Source organism: Hyposmocoma kahamanoa, unplaced genomic scaffold, assembly GCF_003589595.1.
Source record: "Hyposmocoma kahamanoa isolate Upper Pololo Valley unplaced genomic scaffold, ASM358959v1 277, whole genome shotgun sequence".
Taxonomy (NCBI): Eukaryota; Metazoa; Arthropoda; class Insecta; order Lepidoptera; family Cosmopterigidae; genus Hyposmocoma; species Hyposmocoma kahamanoa.
Window position 1 is genome coordinate 447939 of NW_020653774.1, and position 24255 is coordinate 472193.

Consider the following 24255-nt stretch of genomic DNA (forward strand, 5'->3'; position numbering starts at 1 on the left):
AAAACAATTTAGGTCACGATGCACGACCACCATTTGCTTCGCTATTGTTATTATCATCTTTCGCTAAACTATAAAAAGGAATATTATCCGAAAGACGACCTACAAAAGACGAGGTTGATATCAGAAAAAGTCACCCATAGCCAATCAGTGGGTGTGCACTAATAAGACATACAAAAACATAACTTTCACCGCCATCCACCGTAGCCGCACCGCCGCCGCCATCGCCGCCACTGGCCGGCGCGCTCGCAGCTTGGCCGAGAAAGCGCCGGCGGCGACGCAGCAGCGAAGAACCCAAATCAATACTGCGATTGACTGGTACTGTTACACGGGAGTTCAAAGGTTTAGCTCGACCTCTCTTGGATATAAAAATGTGTTAATAGTGCCAAGCAATCACGTTCATGGTTTTTTCATTCGCGTGTCCATGCGTTGTCGCCTACGCTACTTTAATTGCTCCTCCCTAAATGTTAATTACATTGATATGCAAATTTTCTTTCCCATCGCTTCCTGTAACTTTTACAAAACTTAAACGGCTTCTGTAATAGAAGAAAGGCTTAAGTCGTATCTCCTACTCCTACTTACGTTTATCCAAACTCAACTACACAACAGTTTTTCGCAACCGCAAAGAAGTTTATTTCTTTTATTTGCTGTTATTTTTTGTCTTTGCTTCTCTTAACGCGGCCGACTTTCGCAAAACTACGGCTATAATTACACGTTGATAGCTGTCAAGTGTCAAGCAATCAAAATTCTTTGGGAGTATCTCGACTTACTTTGTTAACTTACTCGGATCTCGAATGTAGGGACTAGAAGACAATAGACGTGAGTGTCATGGATAGGTGCGATAATGACATGGGCACGTATCTAAAATTGACAGCGAACGAAATGAACGTTGGGCTTGACCTAGCTCGACTCGTTTAAAGCCACATTCCAAACCGAACGAAGATTCGTGATGGTCAGCAATGGCCTTTAACAAAGGTTGCAGAAGTGACGCTAAAACTTAGTTGTATTTGACAAGATATTCGCTAAACGTGTATTATTAATAATGAATCCATCCATAAATTGCCTAAATTTTTTATATAATTTTTTTTACATTCAAAACGATTGTTTTTCCAAAAGCTTAAATAATTGCTTGCGCCACGGTAATTAACAGTGTGAATCGCGGAGGTTTGAGCGAGTTGATTTAGCGAGAGGATCCATTTGTAGAAAAGCCATCAACAAAATTAAATTAAATTTATTAATTAAATTATGCAGTTCTAACAAAATTAGTTCCAAAATTTTACGAAGTCAGAATCAACCAAAAAACCCACGACAGCCATAAGAGCTGACAAATAGCGACTAACAAATCTCAAATTTGAAGCCATTGTCTTCAATTTGTGTTTCATTCTCCGTAAAACAAGTTGTAGTGTTCGAGGTTTCGTCGTTCGTAAACATATCATTTTTTTTGTTGACGTTACGTCAGCCGTTCCGCCAGCCTTTCTTTCGGCTGTTGGGTAATCGAAGAAAGTTACAGACAAGTTATAAGTAAAATAATGTAACTGGGAAGTAAGTGTTCCAATTATCTTATTGAAATTTCCGTCCCCACAATGACGTGATAATCCTAATCTCCGTATCAATCCGTATACTCTATCAAATGTGTGCCGCTGTTTTCAGTAAGAGTCCATCACCACGCATAACTTAATATTGACTTTGACACACATACCGACAACTTAATCCTGTCGTGTGATTAACATAAACACTTTCATTGATGACTAAAACGGTCACATATTTATAAGAAAAGACTAATTTTCGTTGCGAAAGTGTGTCCACTTAGCATTTTATTCAAATATTTATGTAAATGGAAACAATGGTGCTCACATCCGGCTTCTGTCGGCTGCCCGCCGCCCGCCAGCCGCCCGCCCGCCGGCGGCGCCTGAGACGCTAATTGCAGATATTACAACGCATTGTAGTATAATTATACAGACAAAACTATTTAATTTTGGGTGTACCAGAAAATGCCAATTATTTAGTTTTTTTTATAACAACGCATGTTTCGAGTTATGCTTAGGTGTGTGCAATTATTGTCCGTAGGTAATTAAAATGTTACAACCAAAACTTGTATAAGATAAGGGACGACGGGGTTTACCTTAAACAATTCTCTAATAACATATATCGCTTTGCTATTACAATAGTGTTGTAACTCAAAATATGTGCAATTTAATATTATATCATTACTGAACGTAAAATTTGATTCTCTACACGTCAAAAAGACCGTCGTTAGAATATTGTAAGAAATAATCAAAAAATATCCGCTTAACTCAAAATGAGACACACTTTATGTGAGCTAGTTCTGGCCAAAATAATCCTAATTCAAAAATTTGAAATTATTTTTTCCATTTTATTTTTATTTTTTCATTTTATTTTACATAATATATTTGAGAAATCGTTTAAGCGTCTATAATAAACTATAACATACATAAATTTTAATGATTTTTTGCGGGAAGTGAGTAATTCGTTTGCATCGATTCTGAGAAAGTCCACTTTTTGAGTTAATACACTATTGTATTAACAGTGCGATATTATGCCTAGAAGTATATTACAAGCCTTAAATAACTTCGGTAAATACTCAAAGGTGTTGAAAATAATTTCGAATGTATGTTTTATTTATAGACAAATGGCACAACACAGAAGGCCGAATGTACGTAAACAACGTCCACAGCGGCCGTTAAGTTTGTAAGCAATTGTGCAATTGCTGTCAAAATTAACAAATTAATCTAAAGTAAACATTGAAAGCTCAATCAACAATAATTTATTTTACCGAACTGCGCTCATGGTCGATAAACAAATGATTGTAATGTATTTAATAAAAATGTAATAACTCATTTAAACGGAGACAGATAAACCAAGAGATAGTTTATCTCGTCCGCAATGCAACGTTTACTTTTAGAGTGAAGCTAAATACCTACTATCACAAGGAATCTGTATTTCCAGCACTTCCGTAAACTTACTACAATTATGGGCTTTAATTGCCTGAAGATTTAGACCCGAGCGCGTATGCACGACAGGTTGATATAGTTCATGTTGATTACAAGCCAATTTCGTAAGTCGTCACCCATCTCTGGCACAAATCTCCGTGCATCTCCAAGCAATGATCCATTGCGCAAGGGCAGCTGCGCCGGCGCAACAACTTGTGCGAGGTCCTAAGCGCATGTATTACAGTGCATGCGTACCTACGTGAGGTCGATATTCACATCACGATTGGCAAACGACTTGCGACAACTGCGGAATGTGGTGTTTGCTTGCAATTTTCGATGTAAAAAATGTTGAAGACGTTGTAGTTGACATATACAGTATTGCAAAATGATGATTGTGTCCGGTTTCGCAAAACATTTTATGACTTAACATTACCACAAACAAGTGTACAACACAGATATGCATGAAATTAGTCCTAGATGGAGACAGAGATAAATATGTGACATATTCGATGTTTAATCAATCACCTGCTACATTTTCAGTGATATTAGGAGGAAATTCGTAAGTATTAAATCAAATCCTACTCGACTGCACGGCTACGTGCTACGAATGACGCGGCGCGGGTCGGTCAGCTCATTACCGCGGCTAGAAAGCACGCAACAGTAATAACTACGTTTCTATCAATGATAAAGTAATTAACTGTATATGAGCTTTCACAATCTTCTATTAATGTAAGAAAAACCAAAAGAAAAGCAATAAAATTTTGCGTAGGTTTAAAGTTTATCGATACCTTTATTGTCGAGCAACTTCGAATTCAAAACAGTTCTGTTTTAGGTTATTAGCGAAAGTCAGTAGAATGTTAAGCACCGTTTTTTAAAGTATGTTTTTCAAAATTGAATGAAATTCATAAACACTAGAAACTGTTTTATATAACAATATAGTTAATTGTTACGAATAACGATAGTAAACAGCTTCTTAAAACGAGTACGAGTAATAACAATAAGAATGAATAACATTATAATTCGACCGTCGCGCGTCGCCGACAAGAATTAACATTGTCATTTTACAAAGCAAAGTGCTTCGCGGAATGTGACCTTTTCTCATTTTCTTTGTGTACCTAATGTTGTAGTAGATTCTGTAGCATTTTTATTTTTCGTGAAACACACACGTAAGTATTGGATTGTTATGAAATTATAAGTATTACCTACGTAAAATAGGAATAGTACTGTAAATAACACAAATTAATACTTCACTATTTTTTCCCATTACTACACACATTTGTTATCCACCGCCTACACCTATATATTTCTTTTGAATAAAATATAAGTATATTTAAAAAAAAATTCAAATCATAATAATCATTAATTATTGCATCAACAGAAGTGGTCTTTATCACATACGATACCAAGATCCAATCCTCAGCATTATAATTGATCAAGAACTCTACATACAATGAATAACATACACTGTGCAATTACTCTCCAACCATGGAATTAGCGTATAAGGAATAGCCCGAGCAAGCGGCTGATCGAACAAACGACCATAATTCATAGAAAGTGCTCAAGCGCGCGTTGGCCAACCTGTCATTAGCGTAAAGCGATATTCTATAGGTATGGACTTGCGAACCAATATCTAACGGGATAGCCACATCGCGGAAGGAGAGTATCGGACAAGACACAGCAGGCAATAGGTATTATTGAAAGAGGTAGTAAGGTACGATTCAGTTACTGTGGGGACGGAAGCGGCGATGTGTTTATACATATTTCGATAAAGTCGTGCCGACTCGTCGAGCGTGACGTATGGTAAACTAATTACCCACGTCCACGTTTTCCACATTTCTCACTCCGCCTGGTCGTTCGCTTTCTTCAAGTATCCGCGAGGCAAATCACATGAAATAACGCGAACCGGGAAGAGATTTGCAATCCATCTTTCGCAGTCTGCACATGATGCATGTGAAACTGCGTCGGCGCAACGGTCAACAGCACCTGTCCACTTCACATGGGAATGGTAGAATATGCATTAAATGAGGACAAGTATGAAACTGAAAAGTATGCGCACATGTATGTATGGTTTAAGATGTAAAAAGAAAATGCGGTTTCGACACTTGTATTGAATATATTTTGGGCGCTGCTGAACCCTTATATAGTTCCGAAAATAAATTATCAAATTGCTTAAATACGAATTTGCAAATTTAATACATCTTTTCATAATTTTTATGAGAAAAACTTAATGGAGAGTAAAAGCGTAGTAGGCAATAAAAGCACCTCTTGAATGTGATAACACAATGTGCGTGATTGTTCGCCTGGGAACTGCCAAAAATGGAAGATGTGAGTAAAGTGTTTTCACATGATTCGAGTGCTGGGAGACCCGCGAGTCCAGGTCACAGGGGCAGGCCATTTCACTGTAGGGAGGGGAAAAGCCGGCGCTATGTATTTGCTAATACTCAATATTGCTAAACATGAAGGCAAAAGAAATCATTACAATACAAATTGTCTTTATTGCACAAACGAGAGACATAGAAAAACTAGAAGGAATATAAAAAACCGATCAAAGTCTTATAAAATAAAGTCTCAGTATTTTCATAATTTAATATAGGTACGTATATTCAGTTTGAATTTACTTAATAAAAATAACATAATATGTCACACACATTGTTATGGTAGACACTAGGTCTATGAGATGCCAAAAAAGTACTTATAACTGATTCAGTGAACTGATGGCAGCACAAACGCGACGCATCTCTCGAGCCCAACAATGACTTGCCCGCATTAATTAATTTCGACTGAAATAAACAGTATTTAACAGCGGTTCACTCGAACTCATCTCGATTTATCGCTGTTGTGATTTCTACTTAACAAACATTGCTCACAGACTGTGCCTATTAGATATAGATCAAAATTCACAAATGGGTATTCTACAAGTGATTGAAAAGTCTGGTGTAGTTAAAACTTATCAACATGAAATACACTAACTGTTTTCATCCATGTCCGCAGTAAAATGCCATTAGCCGTATGATTGGTGCGTATATGTCATTTAAAGTGTAAAAGTTTTAAGTTTGGGATGTTTCTTGTATGTAAGCTTAGTTATATATTTAATTAAAAAAATACACAACTCTACATACTGCGGTGTCTCCAGTGCGCAGCGGCGAATACGTACGTGAGGCCTGAAAACAAGCAAATTGCTAAAGCTGTTTACATATTCTTCGACACTATTTTAAGCAATTATTTTAAATGTTATGTGTTTTGTGTTGAAGAATAAAATCTTTTTCTTTTTAAATATTGTGTCAGGTAGTACAGGAAATTTGCTAGTTGGTGACTATGTAGTTGGTGTGACCAAATAATGGCTGTGAAACAACTTACGCGTCGTGCGTGCGATAACCATTTTTTGTTTGTAAACACGGTTGTAATACGAAGTTCTAAAATATGCGAATAAGTCGTGGTTCGAGTTGATTGAGATTCTACAAACAACGTATTTATGTATTATTTTGCAAATCTTCTGTGATTATGTGTTTACAAATTATTGTGGCGAGTAGGTAAGTTCAACTCCCGAACTGTCGAAATCGTCAACTTCAATAGCGGACATTCGCGACCCGCCTTTTTTGTGTGTACTTTCATGTTTCGAGTTCGTTTTACTTTTCAAGTATTTTTGACGTATGTTTTTGATATTCTTTGCTTTCTGTGCGGTGCGAGGGTTCCAACGTTTATTGTCCAAATTATATAATTTTCGCAAAAATAAAAGGCTCCCTCCGCCTGCTGCCTATTCCTTGATCTCCTGCTATCGTTTTTAGACATTAAAGCTTTCAAGCTTTAACCTTTAAGAATACTTGTAGCTGAGGACAACAATACATTAGCACTTAGCGCGTAACAATGTAAATAATTGGACAGTAAAGTCTATTACAGGCATCAATTTCAAGTGTTGTGTGCTTAGCCCAAAATAAAAAAAGGATTAAAAAACATAAGTCTCTAAATTCTTGTCTGTGCAGGCAAATATGACTATAAAAATATGATTTTGATAAAGTAATGCAGTAATCTATTCGATGTTGAAATCATCCCTTTGTTTTATCGTAATTGGGCTAACGATAATGGCGATGCGAACGGTCGAGTCGTGTCGTGATCGTGACCGGCCGGTGCCGTCGAAGCGTGACGACATGACGACCATCTCCGACCAGACCACGATATGACTTGCGTCATATCTACCTGCTAAACGCAACATGTGAAGGAGGTTATGATTTGGGAGTATAAGATACAAAACATGACCTCTAAAAATGTAATTACACATAATCTCAGTACAGAGTATTAAAAAACCGACCTCAATAGTCACTCATCCCCTTGTTTGCCACCCTTGGAGGTGGAATATTTTTTCAAATTTAAATGGGATCACTACTGAGGAACCCTCTTTCCAAAAAAAGAATCATCAAAATCGGTTCACAAATCACGAATTATCGCGAGTTATCGCGTAAAATACTTACAAAAAAAACATACGGTCGAATGGAGAACCTCGTCCTTTTATTGAAATCCGTTAATAATAGATACTTGTACTCCTGTCGGAACTTTTTCGTTAATTTTAATTTGCTTGTAGCATTAAAAAATATAAAAAGAAGTGGAGTGTCCTCTTTGAATCTGGAAAAAACCGCGATTCCAATGAATGCGATCTATTTGAAACAAATTGTAAAGGTATGTTAGATTAACCGAGATATTAGATCGCGATTCAGAAACCCGTCGAGTGACTCGGAGGGAAGCGGAGCACCTTGCCCCAACCGCCAACCGCTTACCACCAAGGCTGACCGCTTCGCATTCGATCTGTTTAGAATCCATTCAAGCTTAACCTTACATCTGTCGAAGAAAATTCTTCGGAGTTTTATTACATGAAAGCGCACCTTTGCCAATTTACCAATTATTATTATTTAAAAAAGTAAACGATAGATAAATAGAGACCATACATTGAGATTCTTATTTCATAAGTTTAATAACAAGTAGTTTTAGCAACAAATAGTTTAATAACAATTATATAACGTGCAACGTGCTTGTGTCTTGATTATTTCTTCGGAATGAAGAATAAGAAGGATGCGATACCAGGTGAAGGGACGAACAAGTCACACGTCTGGTGGTAAGCGACACGCCTGTCCATAACAGTTGCAATGCCGCTCAGAGCTTTGAATCACAAAGATCTGAAACTGCCATTGCACTTGTCATCCTGAAACATAAGTTGACAAATCCCATGCGCCTGTAATTTCACCAGCACCCTTACCCTTCGAAACCGGAACGCAGTACTATTCGCGGCAGCATTACTGCTTGCCGGCAGAAATAGGGAGGTAAGGTGGCAGTATTTCCCTGGACGGACTCTTTCGCAAGGAGCTCTACAGTTACTAAAAATAAAATACAAAATCTAGAGTTAGTTTAAAATCATTTGAATCCCAATGGGCAATGGCTAAATTTCTCCATACTACCTCTTAATAAGTGATCGTGTGACGCTGTCGAGTGCAATTAATGCAAATGCTCACGCACAGCCGCAAGTGTATCAAGGAGGTTTACTACTCAATGCTCAGTGACCGCTTTCGTTGCACAGTCGAGATATAAATGTTTCTAGAAAGATCCGTCGTAATTTGTATATTAAAGAACGAAACGATACGCGTTCAGTGACCAAACAACACACAGTAATACAAAATTAATAACAATCCTACACATATGGAACAGGCTTGCTGACAACGCTTTGACGGCGGATTTTTTCTGCGTTCAAAGTAAAACAATATAACTTGTAATACATTATAATCTTCGATCGGTATGGTCCTTTCCCTATTGTATACTTTACCATGCTCTAGCCAAAGGTACAAATATCGTGCTTTGCACAGCGCATTCGCTCTATACCTTACTAAATAGGTAGAATATGAGTTATCTAGACATTAGAATTGATGACTGCTGCCAGGGTTAGACGACTCATACTTAGGTAGGCACTTGCGGAATTGTCAGTTCGAGAGACATTCATCATAGACCGAGCTGAGGCCCACCACGCACGCCGAAGTAGATATAGCCATTGAATTGCAAATTGAAGCAACCAGGCTGACTGCCATCACTGTCACAGTAAGATACGTCTGTAGTATTACTACGTACGTAGACTATTCGATTAGCATCACCGGCGGAGGCACGACTCAGTCGCGAGCTATGAACATTTATCTTGAAGAAGACATCTGTCTAGTTGTCCTTCAAATATAACAGTTGTTGACTTGGTTTCCGATGTGACATTATTATTTTATATTAATAAAACACTCAGGATATAGGTATATCCTACCCACCAACGGACTCCCACCACCAGCTACTTAGGGTTCCTGCTCGTCATTTCTCGACTCGAGAAATGTAACTGTAGTCGGCAAGTTGTGTCGCCACGGACAATACAGTGTTACTTCAGTTTTCAACAATACCTAAGCTGTATTTCTTTGAAAGGCAGACAGCGGCTAAGGGACAGCCACCAAAGGTATTGCAACTGAATACCCAGACAGTATCAATTTAGAAAAGTTAGTTTCCCAAATTAGTTCTACCGGGATTCGAACCAGGAACCTAGAGCCACTGGAGCACTACCCAGAACATCCAGGCTAAAACCACTTAGAAAAGTTCATGTAAATTGTATATTTATAGTTGATTAGGTTGTTTTTTTAAGGTTTTTAATACTTTCTCGAACAACTCGGTAAACCGGGTTCGAGAATTCCCGAAACTCGAGAAAAAAATGTATCGAGAAATCAGTACTGTAGTCTAGGCTCTACTCTATGAGTAGAATTACTGGCTGAATGAACATAGGTTTGTGTTTCGAATACTGTATAAAAAAATAAGATGTAAAAAAAGAACATCTCGGTTGTTCTCTTAGAGGATGGAAAAAAATAAAAGAAAGGAGCTGCCCTAAGTACAGAATCAACGTGCATATTACCAAAATTTGAAAGTTACAAATGGCGGATTTCTTTAGTGTTGTACCATAATCTATCGATAAGTCATTATCGACATGCAAATGTATGGCTTGAATTTTTGTTTCTTTAGTTTACTGTAACCAAAGTATGCCTAAACAAACACAGGTCTGATAATTTAATCTCGAGTGGTATATTATTATAAATGTCAACACACATTTTTAAACTTCAAAAAAAAATTCTTTTCAACATTACAACTGGTAACTTATTTAGTAAAAGTCACCAAACTGCTGTGCAGTTTGTTGGCGACATGCGCATTCTTGCTTAATTATACCTACTTTACTTGTATTTAACATTAATTGTACTTACTAAATAAAATATAAAAATTACTTTAAGAGGTACGCCTTTAACCTACATTTTAGTACATATTTACATAACGTCTTTTAACTAACCGTCAAGTACAAGTCTATTCAGGTTTCTGCGGATTCTAGTATTCCCGTTAATTCCCGGGCTTTCTTAAGCAAATAAATCTATCAAGCAATTTTAACACAGAAATAATGGAAGTAGTTGTAAAAATCAATTATCGGAAATCAACAATTATCATGTACTAGCTTTTCCCCACGACTTCGTCCGCGTACAATTTTTATACAAATGAAAAAATATTCAAGTATGAACCTAATGATGGAATAGCATTGTCATGTAATCTAGTTACATTTAAAGTTCTGTTAAAATTTGACTCTTAAAAATGAAGCGAACAAATGAAGATGGTCTTTGATCCAACGTTTATATTCGGCAGTCCTATGATTTCCAACCGTTCTTTCTTCCTTTTTTCATTTGTAGGAAAACTTGAAAACATAATAATAAAACAATAAAAACCTCATAGTGAATTGTTTTAATAACAGAATATCGATAATATGTATGCTTACAAGATCAACACTATCTCAAAATAATCGTTAACAACAATCATCAAAATATACAAACAAACAGGCAATCTAAAGTAACAAAAGCAAAATTTGGCAAGATTTATAAATAAACTACTTAAATAAGTCTAATTACATAAAATATTCGGGCTATTGTGTGATTTATAGACACAAAAATAACACATGCCTGTGCAATGTAACATTCGATTGATTTGCAGTTTTTCTAAAGCCGCATCCTTTAATGCTGCAGCGTCGCATTTTTATTAATACCTAATTATTCTCACTGTCAATATTTTTGTCCAATTTAATTATAATACATGTGAATAATTCAATAATACATTTGGAAAAACATTTGTTTTGACATTTCATGTACTTCCCTTTGACAACGGTGTCATGTACCTCATGTACTCGAAATGGCCACGGTTGGCATTTAAAATGACGTTACGAATTTTCCATTCCCGTGTTTGACACAGACCAATGTAATGCTATCTCTTTTGGCTTAAGACGGCACGTAATAGTTAAACAAAGACAATAATATGTTTATGTTTTCGACGTCGAAATGCATCATATACATATAACGTCTGATTTATATATGTCAACGTAACATGTCCTTTAGTTTCCATAGTCTAAGGTTGTTCTGGACGAGGCTTCGATCAGTAAAGATGAAATAAATTGTTTAAATTGTTTCTGAAAATTTGTACTTGTGGTACAATAAAGTGTTTAAATAAATAAATAATAAATATTCATTCACGGAAATATCCCAGCTTTATGTTTAAAAGTACCTCTACGCAAAGCCCAAGCTAGGTTCCCATGCTATAGTACTGTACTCTACTTACATATTAGCCATACTCAATTTTTTATAAATAACACATTAAGACGAACTTCAGCGGACAATGTACGTAATATACTATTGAAGTTAGTACGCCTTTATTGTAAAACGTTCACAAAAGTTTTATTCTGCAAATGCGTGACCAATTAGTACTCCGACCAGCACAATAGCAAGATACGAGTAATGGAGACTGCTTAGCCTGTAGTAGCGATTTACAAAATATTTCAGGTATAATCCTATATATAACCTTTCTTACAGAACTGAAGATTATTCTGCTTACGAGTAATGTAAATGATTTTTATGACACTGTTGTGCGATTGTTCTGTTATTGTGTTTTTTATTATCTTTTATATCGCGATTACGATCCATGAAAGTTATACAATACCACTACAGGCTTAGCATGAGCCCGAAGACAAAAGTTATCTCTTCTTCGATGACAGTTCCAAGAAGAGATAACTTTTATCTTCGAGAGAAAATTGACATTTCGAAGAAGAGATAACTTTTGTCTTCGCATGATCTTCGGGTTCATGCTAAGCCTGCTAATTTGTCATTTAATGTAATATATGAGAAAAATATGTCTTAGAAGTGCGACATTTTGTCTTTAATTTTTATTCAAAGTAAATAAAATGGTCTTCAAGTGAACTAAACAGATAAGGAAAGTGGTTCCTTAGATAATGTTTATTTTGGTGTGTAAGATCCGGGACAGGATTTAGAAAGTTTTATTCCAAATAGCGGCAACTCCGGTCAATAACATAGTACCTATATATTACACACGGTGCAACAGCGCACCTATAACTACTTACGTCAAATTATAAACGGTGGAATTGTAAGGTCAAAAATCTTTGTGACGAGGATTTTTTGCAAAAATGCAAAGAACTGTAGAGGTATAAAAGGATAATAAATACAAGCGCGGCATGACTGGCTGACTGCACTATCAAAGCTCAGTGAGAGACGAATTCGAGAGTCGAGTGCTGCAAGGACGTGGGTGGAAAATAATGATGATTCGGCAAGATGAATAGCAACCTGATCAAAAAGAAACAATAATGAGAAGGTAGTGGTCTACTAGAGTTGTCCTATAGTTGTGCTATAACAATGCCTAGGTATTTACAGGTCCTATAACAGTAATGGTTATAAACCTAAATAAACCTAAACTCTATGAGGAGCATCAAAATTTTATTTTGAAATACCGTAACAGTTTAACGATGAAAAGTAATCGCAAATGACTTTCTCTATATCGCACACGTCACTTTTCAATGGCTACACATCCGTTCATATTCGTTCGTTAAGAAATAATATCTCACAACTTCCGAAAACACAAACGAGCACGCCTTGGATCCTTGATCGTTACTTGGTCAATCAACCCAAAAATTCGTCAAGTGCTGTCGTAGTGACCATTATGAAAAATCACTATCACTACCACTGCTATAAATAACAATGAATACCATTTTACAAATTATAATACGTTTACAGAATTGAAGTATTAACTATAAGCTATGATTTCGTCAGTTACCACCGACTTAACAATGGCAGCTATCATCACACCTAACACCTACGACACGCCATTATTCTAAAACACACTGCTGGTCGGGCAGTACAGTGCACGGTGCGGTCTGATGACCGATCCGCCTGGCACACATTCCATTGTTTCTCAGCTCGTGACATCAGCCGAGACGTGACTTGGCTTCTCTCTTGTCCTGTCTGAAAGTGTCACTCACCACTAAACCTAGAAACATTTCAATAAACACGTCGTGTGGAGAGTTCCGGGTCATATTCAAAACTCTAACCCTCACTGAGATACAAAGGATTGGCTGACGCGCCCATGACCATGATTTTAAATGCGTAAAATAATAGTTCCATTTCCAGTGTGTAGCAATCGTGAAAACTTTACAAGTTAAACTTAAACTTAACTATTTATATATCGAGTTCTTAGGTTTCCGCGATTGTTACATATAGGATAGGATAGGACAGGATTCAGTCAACCGTGACCATGGGACCTGTAAGGGGCCCGAAACGTCGGTTTGTTTGAAAAAAACAAATATACGCGATTTAAATCCGGGAAAATAGATTCATTTCTTAAGTATTTATAGTTAAATTCAATAAAACCACCAGCCAAATATATTAACCGTAACAATGTTTTTTTGTTTTAGCTTGGCCGGGTGCCGCCCGCTTGCGTGATGATGGGGCCCCCGCGGTACGCCACGCTGCCACTGCCACCCGCGCCCTACCCGCCGCCACACGCCCCAGTCTACTACCACATGCCTGATGGGGTAAGTATTAACAGTTTGAAAAGAAAAGAATATTTCTTTGTCCACATAGATGTTGTCTCATTAGCAGTTTTATAGATTTTTACAATGAAATAATTTTCTAACATTTACTAATCGTTGCGTCCGCAGCGGCTGCGCAGGCGCGTGTCTCCTCGCACGCAGCAGCGGCGCCGGCGCGAGGGCCGCGAACGACAGCGCGACGACCACCTGACGCGCTCGCTGGAACGGATCCATCGCAAGCGCAGGGCCGAGCGCGAACGCCTCGCCGAGGCCGAACTTAAGAGCACTTACACGGGATTAGACAGGTAGTTACTGAAAATGTCAGTTTTCCTACGTTTCTTTATCATATAAACAAATCTCTATCTGCTCTTAAGACTGAATCTACAGCGCAACATAGAGCTGGTCTCCCTTTGGTGTTCGTTTAAGCTTCTGCTCGCGTTTGAATGTCGCTACTCCCTCGTCACACAATATTTAGCGACTCCGAAATACATAGAAACTAATTTGATAATGTGCGCAGAGCGTACGCGGAGCAGTTCATCGCGGTGTGCGACGAGAGCCGGCACGCGCACGCGCACGCGCACGACTCGCTGCCCAGCACCGCCACCAGCCACACCTCCGACACCTCGCACACTTCCTGAGCCAGAACCATCCTTCTACCGATGAGCATCAACATCGGGTAGCATTAGCGTGATTTGTGAAGAAAAAAATCACTACTACCTAAGCCCTATCCGTATCGTGCAATTTGCTGACTTCATATAATTTTGAAATGACATCTGCAGTTTTGGTGCTTTTCAGTATTATGCAAATCATTCCAACCAATCAGATCGAAGTGTGAAATGGATACATTGTAATGTAAATAACTAAATTTCACGCAAACTTTATAGCAAATATTTATAATTAATTATAGATTTCTTTATAGATAAACGTATTATACACGAGTGTATGTATGAATGAAAGTTGTATGTAGGTACACCCGTGTGTACGTAAAATCTTAATTACGATTACGAAATCGAATGAAAGATTTTAGCGCAACAAAATACTACATTTAAAACACTAAATGAAACTATTATACACATTACGACTAATTTTAGAAAACAATCTCTAAATTTTAAGCTTAATTTGAACATATCACACCAAACTAACTAAGTATATTATAGTTTTTAATTAATTTTGTAAATAATATTTTAACATTATACGCACATTGCACATCATGAAATACACTAACTTAATTATGACTAGTTTATTGTAAATTTACACTAACACTGAAATGGCTTCTACCGTGAAAATTGGGCAACAACATTTTTGAATTCTTTTGTTGTGTGAATTTACATAAAAATCTATGTGTCAAAAAACCAAAACGTAAAAGTTTTGAAATTGATCATCCACTAATTTGGGAAAATTGCAATTGATCAAGTTTCGTAGAGGTGGACAACACGATGATAAACTCACCAAAATAATGTTAATTACGAAAGGGACCAGTGTGTCGCGTGTCGGTGCGATTTCACGGTAGAAATGCACGTGTGCACCGCATCGTTATCGCAATTGTAAACTTGTGTAAATCGTCAAATATCTGTGTTATACGCTATTTTTGAAACTTATTTATCGTCTAGATCTAGAACTAGTTTAGACTAACTATTAGACTTTAGTCTCTTCCATAAGTTATCTAAGAATCCCCAGTCACACCTCCACATATTACTTTGCGGTACAACTTATGCTGTAATAATAATTTAAACCGAAAGAAATTCATTCCAAAATTTACCCGACGAAGTAAGGATTCCTACAGATAGTTTTGAATAGTATATTTTATCAACGATATAACTTGTACCTCTGAGTTGTTGCCGAGGGACCAACCCCGGATCTACGGTTTTTCCGAGCGGGGCAGCAACTTGATAGTCCCTCTCTCTCTGAGATAAATTGTTAAAAAAAGAACAAATACATTATAGGTGGCATTTTTTGTGGCAATTTTGAACTCTTTTTTGTTTATTAGATAATAACTTTTGTGTGACACAAAATTAAATATAGGAAACTTAGCTAACAAACAATCAAGTGTTCAAAAAGGACACGTTCATAAATCAACCTCAACAGAATAACGTGCGCTGGACCTTAGGCGCATTTAACAAGTTTTTTTTTTCAAACATAATTTCAAACATTGTGATTTTGCCGCCTTTTGAGAATGCCGCCCAAGGTAGATGCCCAGTATGTCCCCATAGAACCGGGGTTGCGAAGGACACCACCAAACTTCCATTTATTTGAGTTAGATTTACATAATATTCGATTGAATTATATTTGTATTTAATATTAGCTGTAACTAGTACCTAACGTTGTACATTTCAAGCGAAGTCCGATGTACCTAAGCGGTGCCAAATTGGCGCATCCGGCGCATTATGCCTCGTCTCTTCATCTTTTGCTCAATTCGTTTATTTTATTGTTAAGTTTTAATACTAGGGATTTCTTAAAAATATCTCCATTTCTTATTATTTAGATTGAATAAAGGAGTGCGCTTTTGCTTTTCCACATGTCCTATTCCTTTGTCAAGGAATTCTTAGTTAAAAATTATACACATACATAAATATTACAACAATAATTAAGATATTAAAATGAATAGGAACGACTGCAACAGTAAACGAATTTATCTTGAGAGTCAGTGACTGACCGATTCGCTGACTATAATTTCCCGGGAACATGGCCTTTAACCTGACTAATGTCTCACTGCAGGTCCCTGAGAGACACGCTCCTATATTCTATAGCAAACGTAATGTAGATCAAACTAACTGTACATTAACAACTTCTTTTAAACTCATGTAATTTCATTCATCGTATTACCTACTCCAATTGGTGGCAATTGTCCATAGTAAACTTTAAGTTTATATTAACTACATATTTTTATTACTTGTTACCACTGTAGTTTTACTATTATTGTACGGTAAGTACATAGAACTTTCAGTACTGTTAGCTTTTTATTGCTATATTTAGATACCCGTAAGTAGACGGCGGATGTTATTAATGGAACGGAACGGATGTCATCAAACAACATTTAAATTTTTAGTTGTATAATAAAATTTACTAAAACGCGTGAATTACTTTGTTTTAAAAACTGCTCTAATTTTTTAAACTTTTATTATTTTGTTCATTAGCTAATTAACAATTTTCAACTTCACTACGAATTTGATTTTAATGAACATTGAAATAAGGCTGATATTTTATTGGGAAAGAGTAATGAATACTCTAATACAACATTATATCAATTGTCGGGTCAAACTCAAGTAATGCTGGGTTCCCTATAATATTAAAATTGTACTCTTAATTGAGTTTGGGATTGGAAGTAGATTAAGACATAATAATTACGTAATAAGTAAGTAAGTTTTGTAAATACGATATTAATATATTATTTAAGCAAATCGGGCAGTTGAACTCAATTTGTTTGTAGACGGATATAATATAATTATTACGTATTTAATTTGTTTTGAAAGCATTTTTGTGTTGGCGAACGCCGTTTGAAAGGAGTGGCTAGTAAAATAAACGAGGGTTTTTATAAATATTAATGTTGTTTTATTCATTTACCATGTATACAATAAGGTGATTGTGAAACAAACGAGGTGCCCTCAGTTGGCGGCCTCCGTGGTCGACTGGCTTGCACGCCGGTTTTCATGGTGTCGCCATCTCTGAGGTCCCGGGTTCGATCCCCGGCTGGGTCAGTGTAGAAACTTATTTTTTTTTGTTTTGGGTCTGGGTTGTGACGATGCGACCTTTTTCATCGTCATCCTACGTTTTTATCACCCTTTTCTCTGGTTCTTGGCCACCGACTTTGAAATTTTGAATCATTCCTTAATTCTTTTGCCTCGTCATTCTCACTTTTCTTCTTTTCATCGTCACTCTCACCAAATTCCCGAAGAATGAGAACATGTGTATGGATCCATCATGTGAACTCAACCTCACGTAATCTGTTTCTATCTAATCTAAGCGTTGGATGTATGTATGTCTTCAGGCCCTTTTGGGGTAAGTGTCAGAACTGTTTGTTAATGCGTAATTAGAGAATGTTTTATACTGTTGTACCTGTTTTTATATTGTTTATTTTTGACACAGCCTGTTCCCTTTCCTTTCCTCTTGTTAACTTTTCTTCTGACTATATATAATAAATTGAAGAAGGCGAAGGCGCAGGGTGTTTGTGGTACCGTTGTTGTTTCCGATTTCCCTTACTCGGGGATCAGAGCAAAGTACGCGATGTTGTGTAACATTTGTTTATTGTTCAGCTTGCACGATAGAGCCTAGAACTCGTTGTCGCTGAGGGCGGAGGCGGAGGCGCGGCCCGGCGCGGCGCTGGGCCTCGCGCTCGCCAGCCGCAGCTCGCTCTCCGACGAGCTGCCCAGCGAGTCGCCGGCCCCGCCCGAAGCACCTGCGCGCCGAACGAGGCGGCCGTCAACAACTCTCTGCATTGGTTTACAATATCACGACAGTCGTGTGCCGGATAGTAAGCCACTCGCCTGGCCATGACAGCTGCTGTGCCACTCAGAGCTTTAAATCGCAAAGACCTGAGGGGCACTGCCACTGCGCCAGTCGCCCTGAGACACAAGTTGAAAAGTCTCATGTGCCAGTCATAGCACCCTTACCCTTCGAGACCGGAACGTAGTACTGTTCACATTGCTGCTTGGCGGCAGAAGTAGGTAAAGTGGCAATACTTGTCTTGACGAACTCTTTCACAAGGAGCTCTGCTGCTTCTACATAGAGTGGTTACGTCCACCAAATATTAATTAATTACTTTTTCGAATTCCACATTTCCGGAATAATTTTACTGCATCGTAAGATAAAACTACTTACTCAGGAAGCTGAAGTTGGATTTTAAAGTAGGTAATTCTAGTGGCGCCATGTAAAAAATGCATTAAACAATTAACTTTTCATCAAAGTAAACATCAATATCTGCATTAGTTAAAACAAGGTTGTAATTCATAAAAAATGTTGTCTGGAAATCCAGAATTTGAAAAAGTTACATACTCACTTGGAACACCGCATTCTGACCACAGGTTATCATAATAATATTAACAATATTTTTTTTAATTCTCGCAACTATGGACTCTCACACTAGCGGTTGCTTGATTATACGACAGTTTTTCTTTAGTCATTTATTTTGACCTCGATCTCACCTAAGCCGACAAAGAATTGCACGCTCGCAAATGACAAAGTTTGAGGGTCCTTTTTTTAAGTTAAGAACAACATCTTTCCATCTGTTGCAAATCCTTAGAACCTTTCGCACGAACCTTCGATGAGATCAGCGAAGTCGTCGTCGTCGTCCGCCGCGGCGAGCGTGCGCGTGGCGGGGCGCGGGCGCGGGCGCGACCAGCGCGAAGACGCTGCGTCGCCGCCGGCGCCACCTGCGCTCGCAATACCGGCCAATATAAATCCACCCTAAAAATGAACTTTGCCGTGAAACCAAAAACAAAAACATGATGAGCGCTGACCGTAAAGCTGCTGGTCAGAGAAGTCGGAGTCGGATCGCGAGTCGTCCTCGTCGCGGATGTCGTCGACCGAGTCCCGCGCCGCCGCCGCCATGCTGCCGAACGCCCGACGGGCCTCCGCCGCCGCGCCGCCTTAGACATCAAGCTTATTAACAATTGAGTATAGCCAAGAAATAGATATTGGGTGACAATACTTCGCTGCTGTGCTCGGAGCTTCTCTGAAGGATAACATTCGAAATGAGGTTATTCAATAGAGAAACAAGGGCGTCGATGTTACTGGTAGAATAAGCAAGCTGAAATGGCAGTGGGCCGGCCTTATCTGACGAAGGACCGACGGGGAACCGATGGGGAAACGTATTTTGGAGTGAAAACCACAGCTCCTGAAACGTAGTGCAGAATGCTCTCTGGTCAAGTGGAGTCATGATCCACGAAGGGCTGTCGGCAGCGGGTGGATGCCACAAGCTAAGGACCGCTCGAAATGGCGCTCATTGGAAAAGGTCTGAGTCCAGCTTTGGACTGCGATTGATGATGATGATCATGTACTTCAGTATACTGCGCATTTCGTGCTCCTGTGACTGACCTCCGTCTCTTTTTTATTTAATAATGTAAGTAAGTATATCCACAGAATACGTATAACATTTTCCTAAAAACTGTTTTTTTTTTGTTTATCATTTGCAATCAGTCAGTTGTCAGCTATTTTGCTAATTCATTCGGGTGGTTTTCAAGTCTATTACGGTATCTTAAGATGGTAATTTTGATTGCCTAAGATTGCCGAAGTTAAATAAATAAATTGCCTACTTTACTGTGTTCATTTCCAGACGTGTGTGGATCTCAGAGTTTGGGACATATCAGGGCACAATAACCAAACTACGCAAGATAATGTTTTACATTCTTTGTCACATGGATATATTGGAGTAGCAGGCGCTCCCCCATAGTTGGATTCCATAGCTCCATACTGGCTTCAGAGTTGTTTTGAAGATGAGTAGTTTATTGTCTATTGACAGCTTACTGTTTCGTCCGACCGGCCAGCATAAATTTTTGTATCGCAGGTTGAGTTCCTCTCGTTTTGCCTTTATGTTCTATTTCCATGTTAGTCGCCGATCAGATGTAAGCCCAAATATTTCACACAGTCACTTTGTGGGAATTCTGCATTCTCAAGTTGAACTGATTTTGTGGTACTAGCTTTGATTCGCCTCGTTTGAAGCCATTTTATTATTTCATTGAGTCCATGTAGTAAGACTAGTGACGCTTTAGTGGGATCTTTATCACTGGCCAGAATCGCTGTATCGATAGCGTGAGTAGCAGTAGTTATAGTATATAGTAGTTATAGTATCCTTGGTACTATAGGCAGATCTGCAGTGTATAGTTTGTATAGTACTGGGCCTAAAACAGATCCCTGCGGCACGTCTGCCCTTATATCGTACAAGTTTGATGTTGTGTCGTGCAAGTTTGTTGTTTACTTGGAATAATCTTGTTGTTAGATAAGACTTCAACAATGGGAAATAGCTATGGGAAGAATTGTCTTGATCTTATATAAAAGTCCCTCATGCCAAACACGGTCGAATGCATGTTTACGTCCAGGAATGCAGTAGAGCAATATTCTTTGTTTTCAAGCGCACACCGGATCTTGTCACATACTCTATGTACCTGTTCCACAGTTGAATGCTGTAATCTGAATCCGAGCTGATGGTGTGGTATGACGATGTTTACCGTAAGTATTGGCAATATTCTTCTCAGCAGGGCCTTTTCTAACAGCTTTGATAACGTCGGTAGTAGGCTAATTGGTCTATAGGAGGTTACTTCATTTGACAATTTGGGAGATCATCCATAAATCTGGATAATGAACAGTCCTCAGTATTCCATTAAATAAGGTAGTAATGAATACAACCGCGTTCTTAGAGAACTCCTTTAGAATTTCCTTGTAATTAGATCGAAGTCTGGTGCATTTTGTTTCAAGTCTTTAATAAGTCTCCAAATTTCTCGTAGCGTTGCAGGCCGTGGTGGTGGTGATAACTGGTGCACTTGATCTAGCGTCGATTCGATTATATTTTCACACTATTGGGTATGAGATTTGTTTGGGGTAAAGACTTCCGCTGAATGCTGAGCAAATTTGTCAGCTTTTTCTTGTGATGTTTTAGCCCAACTGTTGTTATTTTTCCTTATAGGGGATTTAGCTTTTTGTGGTCTATTGTATGCTTTTGTAAATTTCCACAGAGAGTACCCTGTAGCTGCAGTTACGGTTAGAGACTCCAATTTTGTTTCGAAGTTCTATCACCCCACTGGAGTAAGTAGTCTCTAAGTTCCGAGGCAGCTTTATCAAACCGAATTTTGTCCTCATTGAGTCTACTCTGGTGCCATAAAGGATGAAGTCTAAATTTCTAGAGAAGTTAGTTTTTGTTTTATAATTAGCAGTTGGATTTCAGATTTAATGACGTTGTCAATAACGGGTGTGGTTTTCCAACATCCTTGTATAAGCACCGTGATATATTTCGTAGCGTTGTCAGTGTCTTCTGAGGTTTTAAGTGATTTCTTAAGTTCAATGTTACTTTCTATATATTCCCGAAAGGATTCCCAATCAGTGAACTTATTATAAAGTATATCTGGTGTTCCGCAATTAATACTTATCGTTAAAAGTACCAGCGTGTGGTCAGAAGAACTATCTGAGCACAATTCCAGTTTAAAATAAAGCTTTGAAATCCCTTCTGCAATGAAAAATCCAACAAATCTGGATTTTTTTAGGATGTGTTGGCCAATATGTGAGTTCCGATGCTGAGAGAGAAATTAAGGTGTTTTTTTGTCATACTCATCTTTAACACTACCTCGCGTTGTTATAAAACGTGAACCCTAGATAGTATGTTTGGAGTTCCAATCTCCTCCAGGCACGAATCGGTTTCCCAGATGCTTGAACAGATAGGTAAACATAGGCTTTGTTATGATGTGTCTAGGTGAGCAATAGGCGGCGGAGAGATTCAAGAGTCCGCACCTAGCTTCAAATGCCACTGTAGTGGCTTGTATATGGTCCGTTTTATATACTTGTAGCAAATGGTGTTTGATTGTATTTTTAATTATCACTGCTGTCCCAGCATGGGCAGTTCCATCAGAATGGTTTGTCAAATATGTATGGTGCTCTCGTATTTTGATATTTGATGAACTTCTACAATGCGTTTCTGAAACCAAGACTACATCCGGTCGGTGCTCTCTAATTAACTGTTCAATTTCGTCTTTATTTGGAGGCAGACCATTGAAGTTCCAGGTGGCTACTCTCAATGAAGCCATTAAACATGTTTGTTAATTAGTTTTACCATGAGTTGCGTCAAGGAACTCATTTGTTGAAGGATAAGGTCTAACTTTTCTGACTGTTTTATAAGTATTTATTCCAATGACCATTTTGTTGTAAATGAGGGTATTTCCTTATCTGTATTAGTCTCGTTGTTAGTCTTCACAGTCTCAGCGTAGCTTTTGTTGCCAGGTTGCTGAGTCCTTGTACTGGTTTCTTGCAGGTAATTTCGAGTTATTAATGCCTGTATCAGGTAGGGGCGTGTTATTAGATTTAAAGCGATCTAAAATGGGTTTGTTTTGAGTTTTTCTTTTAAGTATTTCTCTATATATTTGGTAGCCTTTACAGTTGGCTGGATGTGGTCGTTGACATAGTGCGGAGTACTGCGGTAGGGTTTGGTGCATTCAGATGTTATGTGCGGTTCTGCACACGTGACACATTTATAGGGCCGCATACAATAGTTTTTTGTATGTCCGTATTGCTGAAACTTAAATAATTATTTAAATTTCTAATACATATCCCATTACGGAGTACACAACATTCATAAATTATTTGTCACATTGGATTAATAAACAATTTGATACTGCATGTAATAACGCACACACACAACATAGTCCCGCACTAAGGAAACCCTGTATCGCTGGTGCCATGGACACGCACATAAACACCCACAAATTACACCCAAACTCACGAGATATATTAAATTACAATTATTAAGTTATATAATATTATATAATTATTAAATATTTCTCCCCGCCCGGGAATCGAAACTTTCCAGGCATGATCCTCTGCGTGGCTGTCCGGTACGGTAACAGTTCGGCCATGGAGGCAGTTTTATTTAGTATATGAATATACTTATATCTAATCATAACATCGCACAGGAAGAGCAAATTACACGACGCACCTGCTGTCTTAATTCGTAGCCTTGTCTTGGGTCTAGTCGCTGGCCGCGGCTGCCTAACTTCGCTCAAATCCTTTCCATCATCGCTGGAGTCCATTTCATCTAAAAATGAAACCAACATCAACGAAATCCCGACTATCCAAAAATGAGTCGGTCTGGCGGGATGTAATTAGTCAGTTACCGGTACCCGACTCGCTCAGCTTGCCCAGGACATCTTCTGCTTCATATTTATGTATAAGTTGCATGATGGCAGCCTGCTGCTCTTCAGCTGCCTGTCATAAAATTCTTTATCAATTTTCCTTACTGTAAAGCGTCCCGGAGAGCTGTAACGAATATTTACCTCGGCCTGCGCGCTCTCGAGCACGCTAAGCTGATGCTTCAGGGCTTCGACGCACCGGTATCGCAGCACGTACTGGTCCCACAGTTGCTCTATCTCACTTTCCAACCCCGTCAGCTCTCCTTGGTAGGCCGGCCTTGGAACAGATTGTAATATCACACGTTCTGATGCGAGCAAATAGATTATAATATTACTCCGTGCCCTCGTGAACCGGGCCCTGTAGCCCGGAGACGAGTTCCTCCATGGCCTTACTTGATCTTCTGCACGGTGTGCAGGCGCTTCTCCGCGCGCTGCAGCTCCGCCCGGCGGCGCTCGAGCTTGGCGTCGAGCGCGGCCTCGCTGGCGGCGACGCTGTCGATGCGCTCGCGCGCCGCGGCCGCGCGCGCCGCCGCCGCCTCCAGCGCGCGGCGCAGGCTCGCCTCCAGGGCCGACATGTCGAGCG

The 24255-nt window shown here is 38.7% G+C and overlaps 2 protein-coding genes across 2 annotated transcripts in view; one reads left to right on the top strand and one right to left on the bottom strand.

The window, feature by feature from the left end:
* The window catches only part of LOC113229118, a 71944-nt gene extending 55408 nt beyond the window's left edge, over positions 1 to 16536 (top strand). The window contains exons 5-7 of the mRNA XM_026462615.1: positions 13732 to 13851; positions 13978 to 14153; positions 14366 to 16536. Of these exons, the coding sequence (XP_026318400.1) occupies positions 13732 to 13851; positions 13978 to 14153; positions 14366 to 14486 (417 nt within the window). The 3' untranslated portion in view covers positions 14487 to 16536. The remainder of the gene's footprint in view (positions 1 to 13731; positions 13852 to 13977; positions 14154 to 14365) is intronic.
* Positions 16537 to 17643: 1107 nt separating this feature from the next.
* On the bottom strand, positions 17644 to 24255 carry LOC113229113 (clusterin-associated protein 1). The gene is made up of 7 exons (XM_026462606.1): positions 24066 to 24255; positions 23817 to 23949; positions 23658 to 23748; positions 23480 to 23578; positions 19302 to 19430; positions 19101 to 19214; positions 17644 to 18241 (listed from the first exon to the last, which is right to left on the bottom strand). Exons 1-7 carry the CDS (start codon positions 24245 to 24247, stop codon positions 18114 to 18116), a joined length of 876 nt encoding a protein of 291 aa, XP_026318391.1. The 5' UTR covers positions 24248 to 24255; the 3' UTR covers positions 17644 to 18113.